The sequence below is a fragment of the Octopus bimaculoides genome, chromosome 1 (assembly GCF_046866305.1).
Source record: "Octopus bimaculoides isolate indiv1 chromosome 1, ASM4686630v1, whole genome shotgun sequence".
Taxonomy (NCBI): Eukaryota; Metazoa; Mollusca; class Cephalopoda; order Octopoda; family Octopodidae; genus Octopus; species Octopus bimaculoides.
Genome location: NC_142928.1, coordinates 148,661,957 through 148,674,313, shown reverse-complemented (window position 1 = coordinate 148,674,313; position 12,357 = coordinate 148,661,957). Strand labels below are relative to the sequence as shown.

General features: G+C 34.9%; 1 protein-coding gene across 4 annotated transcripts in view; it reads right to left on the bottom strand.

Moving 5' to 3' along the window:
* Positions 1-8,318, bottom strand: part of LOC106868726 (peroxisomal trans-2-enoyl-CoA reductase) — a 55,775-nt gene extending 47,457 nt beyond the window's left edge. The window contains exons 1-2 of one of the 4 annotated variants that reach the window (XM_089359660.1): positions 8,157-8,281; positions 4,893-4,968 (exon numbers count right to left, since the gene is read on the bottom strand). In XM_089359660.1, coding sequence (XP_089215786.1) covers positions 4,893-4,926 — 34 coding nt within the window. In that variant the 5' untranslated portion in view covers positions 4,927-4,968; positions 8,157-8,281. Of the gene's footprint in view, positions 1-844; positions 995-1,863; positions 3,846-4,892; positions 4,969-8,156 lie in introns of those variants that run through there. The other 3 variants (XM_014914122.3, XM_014914123.3, XM_089359658.1) reach the window with 3 other exon arrangements.
* Between the last annotated feature and the right edge of the window lie 4,039 nt (positions 8,319-12,357).

Genomic DNA, 12,357 nt, shown 5'->3' with positions numbered 1-12,357 from the left:
AAAGACAGGAAGAGCATCCGATTGTAGAAAATTTGCCTTACCAAATTCCATCTGAAGCATGCAAGCATGGAAATAATAATCATCATAATAATCATTTAATGCCTGCTTTCCATACTGGCATGGGTTAGATGATCTGACTGGAACTTGTAAACCAGAGAGCAGTACCAGGTTTCAGTCTGGTAGATGTTAAATAAAAATGATGATGATCTTCCCTATTATTCTTTTCTACACACACACACACACACACACACACACATATATATATATATAAAGAGAGAGAGAGAGAGAGATATTCTGCTGAATTAAGTACCCAAGTTAAAGCACCACAAATTAGTGCAGTATTATCCGTACAACTTCAAAATAAGGTGAATAAAATCAAAATAAGCAACAGGATATCCAGAGGTGATGCTCTCTTTAATTGAACAATGCAATCACTACATCAATTTAAATGCAGGACTATCCTCAGCTGCATAAATAAATAGAATTTTTTTTTTAATCAGTCGGACACATTTGTATAATTTTACTTAAACCCTCTAATAGGGTAAGAAGACAGACAAAGTCCATGCTGTTGTCGTTTCAATTGTGTGTATGTACATATATTCACTGGTTTTTCTCATTGTGTAGATGCATCATATTCTATGATTAATAAAACTATCGGCATTTTGACGACATGGGTATACTAGTATTTATATAGAACGGCAAAATTAAAAAATGTGAGAAAGAAGATTTAAAATTTCCTCCTAAAACGTTGTGTCTATACGTAATAAATGGGGAAGATTACAATAATATAGGAATTTAATGTGAGGAAAACAAGTGGTGGTCTCACACACACACATATACATACTGAAATGCATCACATATAAACAGGGATGGACTGAGAGTATTAAGGGCTCTCGGACATAACTGTTCATCGGGCCCCTTAGTATTAATATCAAAGAGAGTTAACATGTAGAGTGGCCCTCAGAGCTCTGAGTCCTCAGGCAATGCCCGGCTGACCGACGGCTCGGTCCGCTCCTGCATATAAATCTACAAAACAACACTTGAAAGTTTACGTGTGCTCACTCACTATTTTTTTTTTTTAATTACATTCAGATAAAATTATAATTTACATCATCTGAAAGGTATTTGTAGTAAATTTCATGGAAAGTACTGAAGTTTCTGCGAATTATGAGTAAATAGAGCCGACTCGTGTGATTTTCCGAAACTCCTCTTCCCCACACTACGGAAATTTGTTTTCACGACAAATTCGATATAATTGGAATGTACACCATCTGAAGAAAATTTCATTAAAGAATATCCATTTTCCTTAAAAGTTATGAGGAAAGAAAGTTGAGGTGGTTGGGCACACTTCTGTAAGTATGCCGACCTATGTACCGTAATAACAAATAATGATGATTTCAAATTTTGGCACCAGGCCTGTAGTTTCGTGGGAGGGAGTAAGTCCATTACATAGACTCCAATGCACAACTGGTACTTAATTTATCGACCCCGTAAGGATGAAAGGCAATGTCGACCTCAATGTAATTTTAACTTAGAGCGTAGCAAAGGGTGAAATACAGTAATAATAATAATAATAATAATAATAATAATAATAATAATAATAATAATAAGAAGAAGAAGAAGAAGAAGAAGAAGAAGAAGAAGAACAATGTCGACCTCAATGTAATTTTAACTTAGAGCGTAGCAAAGGGTGAAATACAGTAATAATAATAATAATAATAATAATAATAATAATAATAATAATAATAATAAGAAGAAGAAGAAGAAGAAGAAGAAGAAGAAGAAGAAGAAGAAGAAGAAGAAGAAGAAGAAGAAGAAGAAGAAGAAGAAAGACAATGTGAAAATTTCTCTCAAAATTCATACCTAAATGCAATAGATCTGTTGTAATTGCTAAACCTATTCCAGTAGCACCACCGGTAACAATTGCTACTTTATTTTGGAAAAGGTTTGGCCGGAATATACTTTTTGGTTTCATCTCGACATTTAAATATTTACCGTATTTGATAATTGTTTAGACTTAGCTATTCAGTTGAGCTTTAAATTATATTTTGATGGGTGGGTGGTTTTGTCATGTAATCTGTAATAAATAAGATCGCTGTCAGCAGCACCATAAAGCTCTCGTCATACGCATATACGTCCGTATGTATAGAAATGTGCTATTCATTTGGTCTTTAGTCACAGAAAATAATTAGATATATTAACACTATTCGACAATATAGACACATACCACAATTTTTGTGTTTGCTTTTGTTTTTCTTTTTCTTCAAATGTTCTCAATGTTTTGAACCATAAAGTTTACGATTTTAAAAATAGATAAATAAATCTTAATATATAAATCTGAAATTGTGTGTTTGTGTGAAGCCTTTTTGAATGTTTATAGAAATCCACATTTTCGACTTTTTCGTAAAAATGTTTACATCAATGGAATTTTCTCGATCTGAACTTTCCAGTGCAGTAATTAGATTTTTTAAATTCCGTTTACTTTGTGTGATTTAAGGGAGATTTGGCTGTTGTTTCTAGCAACTTTTATATTTCATCCCTGCTACCTGGAACGCCATTCTTACACACGCGCTCAACATAAAAATATAGAGAGTAAGAGTAAAAGAGGGAGAGGGAGAGAGAGAGAAAGTGATACATACAACGTCATAGATTAAACTTTCATCTCAGTATTCTTTACCTATTTTTCATAACATAGATACGTAAAAACACACACAACCGCACATACATGACCTGTGACAACAACATACACATTGCTCTCAATCTCTATTCATTTCTCCCCCTCTTCCTCTCTCGCTCTCTCAAACGTATACACGTGCAAGTAAGCAATCATTCACATCGTGGTATATTTACAAAACATTGATGGCATAACTACAGAGTTGTATCCCCCAACTTTGGAAGGTCATAACTTTCATAAAAATGAATATTTTTTAATGAAATTTTCTATGCATATATTATTTATTATGTAGATTCCCAAATATACAAAAATTTTCGGTGAAAGTGTTTTGGAAGGGGGTGGGGTACAATATTCGGAAATTCCTCTTAACTTCCAGGAAAATGAATATTTTTTTCATGAAATGTTGTACAAATGTACCTTGATGTATGTACATTTCAAGCATGTAGGAATTTTGAAGGAAACAACTGCAGGTTAGTTTTGAGAAGTGTTCCCCACTCGGTGGTGTTTCGGAGCAAGTCGTCCATATTTGTTTCATTTTTCTCTATTATGTGCATTCTTAGATTTCTAAAGAAGTAATAGGCAGTGAAGAGAAGCAGTCATAAGAAAACTTTTAACTACCCCTATTCCTTTCTCTCTCCCTCTCTCGCTCTCTCAAAAGCATACACGTGCAAGTACACAATCATTCAGTAAAATATAACTCATGTTCGTCAATGTTTTGTAAATTTACACAGATTTTCACTAGGGTGTTAGGGTTAGGGTTTTAGGGTCAGGGTTAGGGTTTAGGATTAATGTTACGGTTATGGTTTTTAGGGTTAGGGTTAGGGTTTAGGGTTAGTGTTAGGGTTAGTGTTAGGATTAGGGTTGGGTAATCGTGCGGATGTTAATCTGAAAAATTACAGATATGTGAAAAGTACCGACACTGCCATCTATTATAACTTTTGTTGTTCTGTTTAATATATACATAGATTATGCCTCCAAAGAAGAGAGTTTGCTGGGGAAAGACAGCAACCGGTTTAAAATGACAGCAACAGACTGCAGTAATGCACCACATTCCAGAAGCTATTTTGAACATAATGCAAAATGGTGCATCAACATCTTCTGCCCAATCTGATAGAATTCTGGCAAAACTGTGTAGCAACAGATCGACAGCAATTGCTTCATCAGAAATTGCCGTCCTAGCTCCTGCTAAAAGGGATTACCCTGCTATGTATAATCAGGGCAGCGCAAAAAGTTGTTTTGCACAAGCATTTCTATAGCCAATTACACGGATAATAATTTTACGCAAAACAGCCTTCAGACTTTCCCTATTAATTTCATCGTCTTTTGAATTATGAACATATTTACATCATAAGGGTTTTTTCGTTGTAAGGCTTTCTTTTTTAGTTGATTTTCAGCTAGCAAGACTTATCGTAGATGGCATAATAAGTCACACCCGGACAAGGTCGGGTTATACTGCTAGTAAGTAAATAAATAAAACAGAAGTGTTTTGTAAAATTTTGAAATCAAACATGTTTGATTTCACCTCTACCATTTCATCCCCTTTTTTTCGTTTGAGAGAGACTCCTCGTTTAAGATATACACAGGTTAGAATTCTGAACATTTTTTCTCTTCCAAAACCGATTGCTTACGTTTCTCAGACTTAGAATTCAGAGAGAGAGAGAGAGAGAGAGAAAGAGAGAGAGAGAGAGAGAGAGAGAGAGAGAGAGAGAGAGAGAGAGAGAGAGAGAGAGAGAGCGGTGCAGGAGTGGTTGTGTGGTAAGTAGCTTGCTTACCAACCACATGGTCCCGGGTTCAGTCTCACAACGGGACACCTTGGGCAAGAGTCTTCTACTATAGCCTCGGGCCGACCAAAGCCTTGTGAGACGGAAACTGAAAGAAGCCCGTCGTATATATATAATATGTAAATGTTTGTCCCCCCCCCCCCACCGTCACTTGACAACCATATCTTAGCAGTTTGGCAAAAGAGACCTATAGAATAAGTACTGGTCTTACAAAGATTAAGTCCTGGGGTTGATTTGTTCGACTAGAAACGGTGCTCTAGCATGGCCACAGTCAAATGACTGAAACAAATGAAATATATATATACCTATATGTGTGTGTGTTCTATATACAACCACAGGTACGGTACTTAAATATACCTGCAGTGTTCCATTCTAAAGTCCATGGATATTTCAGAATTTAGAACATGTATGTAAAAAATAAAGATCAAAGGTCCTACCAAAGTTAGTGGGTTGTAGGTTGGCACCGGCCATGGTGGGGTCCAAGGTGGTAGTGGTATGTGGCAGTACTGCACCCTAAGGGTAGAGGAATTAGTGGCATGTTTACTTAGGTTGTCAAGATTAGATGCGTGCCGAGGCAGCATATGGCCAACTGAGAGTTGTTTCATTAGATTGTAAGCATATTTGCCAACAAAATCTCTGGCTCCAGGAAGGCAACGTTGATAACGATCAACGGCCACGCTCATACACCATTTTATGAGAAACAAGCAATGTTTAATAATTAATGTTATAAAGTTTAATAAGGGGTTCGAATTTCACCCCCTCCCCTAATTTTAAATTTTGAACTTTTCCATCCATTTATTTATTTATCTATCTGTCTATCTATTTATCCCTGTCCGTTTATTTATAAAATACATTTGTCAACTAAATGTGACAGTCCTATAGAAGACGGTGTTACTGTTGTTTTTAGCCCCAGGAAGACATTCATATCTATCTCTTTATACACATATTTATATGGGGGCTAATGCAGTTTTGCACCTCTCCTTGAAAAATGCATTTTTTTTTCAGGTTCCTACATTTTAGATGTCAGAGATTACGAATATACAAAAAAAAAAAATTTATTTCACCCCCCCCCCCCCCCAATTAATTTTAAAAATTTTCTTTAAAGAGATCGTAGTGAATTAACGAACATATGCAAATCGAAATTAAATCCAGACAAAAACATTAAAGTGAAAAAAATTTGCACTTTACTTGTGTTTGTCTTAAATAATCGTAAATAAGAATTTAATGTAAATTAAATATACACCATTTTATGAGAAACTAATGTTTTGACTCATCATCATTCATCATTTTCATTTAACGTCCGCTTTCAATGCTAGCATGGGTTCGACAATTTGACTGGAGACTGGCTACACCAGACTCCAATCTGATCTGGCAGAGTTTCTACAGCTGGATGCCCTTCCTAACGCCAACCACTCTGAGAGTGTAGTGGGTGCTTTTTATGTGCCGATTTTTGCAGACGTACTTCTCGGTAATTTCCATGAACATGTGTTGTCTTGTCAACTGTCAGTTGACAAAATGAGAAGATAAAGCTAATGGGTTGTACACGCGTACATGCTTGTTCCTTGTGTGTGTGTGTGTGTGTGTGTGTGTGTGTGTGTGTGCGTGCTTGTTCCTCTGTCTGTGTGTACATGCTTGTTCTGTGTGTGTGTGCATGCTTGTTCCTCTGTGTAAGCACGCACACACACAGACGAACAAGCGCACATGCACACACACAGAGGAACAAGCGCGCATGCACACACACACACACACAAAGAACAAGCACGTACACATAGACAGAGGAACAAGCACGCACACACATATAACCCATTAGCTTTCTCTTCCCATTTCGTCAACTGACAGTTGACAAGACAACACGTGTTCACGGAAATTACCGAGAAGTACGTTTTAAATTAAATTTTTTTTCTACACAAACCCCCGTTTTCGGCTACGGAGAATACGAATCTGCAAGAAAATTGGCAAAAATCGGCCTAAATTTTTCATTTTTAACTTTTCCAGATTTTTTTTTTTTTTTTTTTCAAAATATGTAAAAAAAAAATACGGAGATAATGATTCTGAAACAAATTTCCCAAAATTTTTCTACTTAGGGTTAGGGTTAGGGTGTTAAGGTTTTAGTGTTAGGGTTAGGGTTGGGAGTTAATCTTTTCTTTTTTTTTTTTTTTGCATATTCGTAATCTCCGAAGTCTAAAACGTAGGAATCCGAAAAAAAGGTTGGGTGGACATTGGAATTAGACACTGAGGGGAAATGGCTGTAACTTTTTAATTTTGGCGATTTTCGTTTTCGATAATGTGTTCTACATGTCACGGTCATGCGATTCCCCCTAAAAAAAATTTTGGACCAACACCCCCACGGGGATTGGGGGGCGATTTTCATTTTTGACATTGTGTTCTACATGTCCAGGTCGTACGAATAGCCTTCTCGCAACTTAGATGTGAAAATGAACGGCTTACATTTATATTGAAACATAAAAAGGATTACATGTGGAGTCCCCACCACGAAACTTGATATGCTAGAAATAACAGCTAAACGTGGACAATCCAAATCTTGCATTGGTTCAGATGGACTATATGTAATCTGAACCTTTCCCCCCCTTATTTATTATTATTTTTTTTTACGAAATCCCACGTTTTAGGCTATGGAGATTCCGATTCTGAAAAAAAAATTTTCAAAAATCTCAAATTCAGAATTTCGACCCCCCCCCCCCGCCCCGGTTTTTATATAGATCCACACCCGGTGGAAAAAGTGAAAAAAAAATAGTGTAGTAGTTGAAGTGCACCTTATATGAAATAAATATGAAGGAAAAAATGCGCTTTGGAAAACGGGGTTAGGGTTAGGGTCGGGTTTTGAGTTAGGGTTAGGGTAAACCTAACCCTAACCCTAACGCTGACCCTAACCCTAACCCTAACCAGATTTGGCTGTTATTTCTAGCATGTAAATAGCCTGCTTGGTGGGGCGGGGAATTGAAATTTTTCAAACAATTTTTTTTCAGAATCGGAATCTCCATAGCCTAAAACGTGGGATTCCGTAAAAAAAAATTAAATAAATAAGGGGAGTTAGGGTTAGGGTACGACCTGGACATGTAGAACACAATGTCAAAAATGAAAATCGCCTAAATAAAATAATAAATACCTCCCCTCCCCCCGTGTGTGTGGGGGAGTTGGGTCCAAAATTTTTTTTACGGGGAATCGAAAATCGCCAAAATTAAAAAATAAAAAAGTTACATCCATTTTCCCTCAGTGTCTAATTCCAATGTCCACCAAAGGTTTTCGCAAAAATACATTTTTCAAGGAGAGGTGCGAAACTGCATTAGCCCAAGTCCAAGCACTTTAGAAACCATTGTTTATAATGTAACATTTTATCCTATTCGGTTATTCCAAGTGTCGCGCATATAATCACACCCCCAACTTAAGGTGAAAATCTCAGGGGACAAAGGTGCGACTTATAAACGAGTTTATACAGTATGTTAATAAGCGTTCGCTGTATTGTGTTTTTAAATAAAGAAACTTAGTACATAGTTCGACATAGCGACTGATCTAAATACTGAATAAAATACTAAATAATTGAAGCGTAATCACGTTCCAATGACTGCAACCAAAAAGAAAAAAAAAGAAAAAGAGACAAAAACTAGAACCTAAAAACAGGAACACCGTACTGACAAATAATAATAAAAGCCAATGTGAAAACACCTCTCTAAAATCCATACCTAAATGCAATAGTTCTGTTGTGATTGCTAAACCTACTCCAGTAGCACCACCGGTAACAATTGCTACTTTATGGTGATAAAGGTTTGGCCGGAATATACTGTTTAGAGCCATTCGGACATTTACAACTTTAATACGATAATAAGTAAAGGGACAGATAACTCCTAACACTTTTTAGTGCCACTTTAAATTATGTTTTGGCTGATGGTTGCTTTACTATATAATACATAACAGAGAGTTCGCGAAAGCAATGTAAACATCTCTTCCCACACATATACATACTCAGAGAAATACTGTTTGACAATAAAGGCACACAACAGCTTCTTTGCTTTTTCTTTTGTATTCTCCATTCACATGTTTCGTTTTCAACAATAAAATTTACGATTTTAAATAAATAAATAGAGAAATAAAACATGATTTTCTCTTCAAAAACCGAATATTTTTTTTCCTCTGAAGAGTGATTCCTTATTTAAGATATATAGAGATTAGAGTTCTTATCAATTTCTCTTTTTCAAAATTTCCATCATAAACCAAAAGAATTCTACATATGTGTATGTATGTCTTGTATACATATATCGATACAATACATGACTATATCTTCAGTGTTGCTTTCTGGAGTCCCTTCCTGAATGCTTTGGAATTTAGAACATGCATATATGTATGAAAAAAAAAAAAAGGATCGAAGGTCCTTCTCAAGCCATAAGCTCATAAGACCAGTTTCCAAGATTTTGTGGCACATACATTCCCGCTGGACGGGACAACCTGTCTGTCACAGTAGACATGCATACTATGTTGATACTATAGGCATGCAGTGAGCGTGCGCGTATATGCATAGGTATGCAAATGTGTATATTTACTGTGAAGTAGTAAGCAACAAACTTTAACTGTACCTACTATGTTTCCCCTTAAAGGCTACAACTTTCTACTTCTATATCCCTCTCTTTCTTCTCCCTCTCCTCTTCTTTCTTAACTCCACCTAACCCTCACTCTTAAATATTTGACCTCTTTCTTTCCTTTTTCTTATTCTTATTCTTGACCATTTCATTTCTTCTAACATTTATCCTTTTATTCTATGTGCACTGAAATACTTACTCTTTTACTTGTTTCAGTCTTTCGACTGTGGCCATGCTGGAGCACCGCCTTTTAGTCGAGCAAATCGACCCCAGGACTTATTCTTTAGAAGCCTAGTACTTATTCTATCGTTCTCTTTTGCCGAACCGCTAAGTTACTGGGACATAAACACACCAGCATCGGTTGTCAAGCGATGTTGGGGGGACAAACACACACATACAAACATACACACACACATACATATATATATATATATATATATATATATATATATATATATATATATATATATATATATATATACGACGGGCTTCTTTCAGTTTCCGTCTACCAAATCCACTCACAAGGCTTTGGTCGGCCCGAGGCTATAGTAGAAGACACTTGCCCAAGATGCCGCGCAGTGGGACTGAACCCGGAACCATGTGGTTGGTAAGCTAGCTACTTACCACACAGCCACTCCTAATATTCACTATGACTACCTTAAAGTCAGCATCCATCTACCCTAAACCCCACTCTTTCTTCCCCTCTCCTTTTCTTTATTTTTAACAACTTTGTACAACTCCTGGCGCCCAAACATTTGACCTCTTCCTTCTCTTTTCTTATTTACTGACTATTTTTATTTCTTCAAACATTTTTTTTTATTTTGTTTAATATTTAAGTTTCCTTATTTTTTAAATTCTATCTTTTATTATTTTATTTTTATTCTGTTCTTCAAGCTTCACTACTTTATTTGATGGTACATCATATATTAATGGCATTTCATCCCTATTGCTTATTTTCATAATTTACTTCCATCCTAGCGTTGGTAACATTTGGGAAATTTTTGGATACTTTCTTCATATTTATCAGGTATCTTCCATGCAACCTGGTCTTTAGTTTTATGCATGCACTATACCTCTTCATAACTATGCTGCACAAAGATGAAGATCAGTAAAATCATAAGCATTTTCCATATCCTACCTCACACATTATCATCTTTGTTGAGACTGTATACCTCATACGTTATTGATTGTATATCCATAATTTTATGTCTTTCTTGAGTTGAATAAAAGTTATTTCTTTATGATAAAGTCTATATGTTTTTTTTTTTCCATTTCCTTTAACGTCTCCTCCTGTTTCCTCCAGTCATAAATAATTTTTTACAGTTGATGATGGTCCATGCTGTTGCTCAACTTCCCTGTTGCTGCATTGTTTGCCATATTCAACAATTCTACCTGGAACTAATTATGCATGCTTCGCTTCTATGTTTAATCGCACTATGGTAGTGAGGTGTTGTTGGCTGAATAAACTAACAAGTAACAGATGTATTCATCATTGGATCTTTTGTCAGTTAGCAAATGACATGCCAAGTGAAATACATTTATTGTTTACTTAGCATTGATCAAGTAAAATAAATAACATTCAAACACAAATGCTGGTAATCACTTACAAATTTCTACCTAGTTACTGTCAATTCATTAGAAACGTAATGAAGTTTATGATTTAAGAAAACCAAGTTCATGACATAAAACTCCAACTTGGTTGTACGATCTGACCTCACAATGATAAAACACAGGGTGATGTCTGTTGGTGTTTTTGTAAGGAAAACTGTACATCTTCTGAACTAAGTCAAATGCTGTCTGCAAACGTACATATACATACATACATACTTACACATACATATATATACATGTACACATACATATGCATACATACATACATACATATATATATATATATATATATATATATATATATATATATATATATACACACACACACAAACGTTTATACATACATTTATAAATATACAGGTGTCCACAAGGTCTGGGTACATGGAATAAATAAAATCATGACATAAACAATTAAATATAAGAAATAATAATTTCTTAAAGTATGTGTTAAGCCCCATGTATGCACACTTTGTGGACACCCTGTATATATACACACACATGTGTGTATGTGTGTATATATATATATATATATATATATATATATATATATATATATATATGGAGAGATATACACATACTAGCTGAAGTGCTTTGCAGATGCCTGGGTATTTTATTGAAAATCACTTTGCAGTAATATGGAAAATTCAGCCTTTATTACAAACTATATGAGTAAAGTATTAAAATCTCTGCAAATTGTTATTGAAGTAGGGATTGGTGCAAATTGATCTTATTCACTTATTTGTTCCTTCAAAAAGCCAAGGATAAACAATATTCTTGGTTTTGCTATGTGATATTAGAATAGAGTGACAATTAGGATTCTCTACTCTTGACAGACAAAGATGAAACTGATCTTGTGAAAAGACAGTGTCGGTAAGATTTTCTCTAAGAACTTTTAATGATTGTTCTTCAGATTCATTAGTGATTATAACAAAACTGAGTCTAATGAGAAATTCAAAATTCAAATGGCAAATCAGTTGCCTTTAGAATTATTCTAGGAGTAAAGTAACTTTTGAAAATCATAAATAATTTAGTAAAATAACTTTGTAGTTAATCTGGTGTTTAGAACATGAAATTTTGATTGAAGGTTTTAATTTAGATCACTTTCAAAGTGGAAGTTTGTATCATAGAACCCAGTGCAGTCTCAGGCAAGTTGGTGTCAAATGACTTAAGCAATTTTAAAATCAAGACATTTGTTTGAAAGTTTGATCACATTGCAAAGGTGTTCAAAAGTTGTGAAGAAATAAACTTGGATATAAACATTTTACTGACATAACTATATGCTGGTACCCACCAACTTTGTTTGCTTGTAACTTTCATGAAAATGTTTATCACAGAATGAAATTTTGTAGATATATGCTTCCAATGGCATAGAGCACAGTTATGTTAGTAACATTAATTTTTTAAATTCTTAAGAAATTTCAGATGATCCCCCACCTCCTGGCATTGACTTCACATAACTCTCTTTAAAAGGGGATCTTTTTTAAATAGAATTGTACAGAAATGCACTTTTGAGAGTGTAGATTTCATAATGTTAATGTTTCAAACATATAAATTAGAAAAAACAAAAGTGACAATACTTAAGTTCATTATTTACATTATTTAAATTATTTACATTTGACAGATATTTGTCCTCATCTTGTTTGTTGTTAACACAATGTTTTGGCTGATATACCCTCCGGCCTTCATCAGGTGTCTTTGG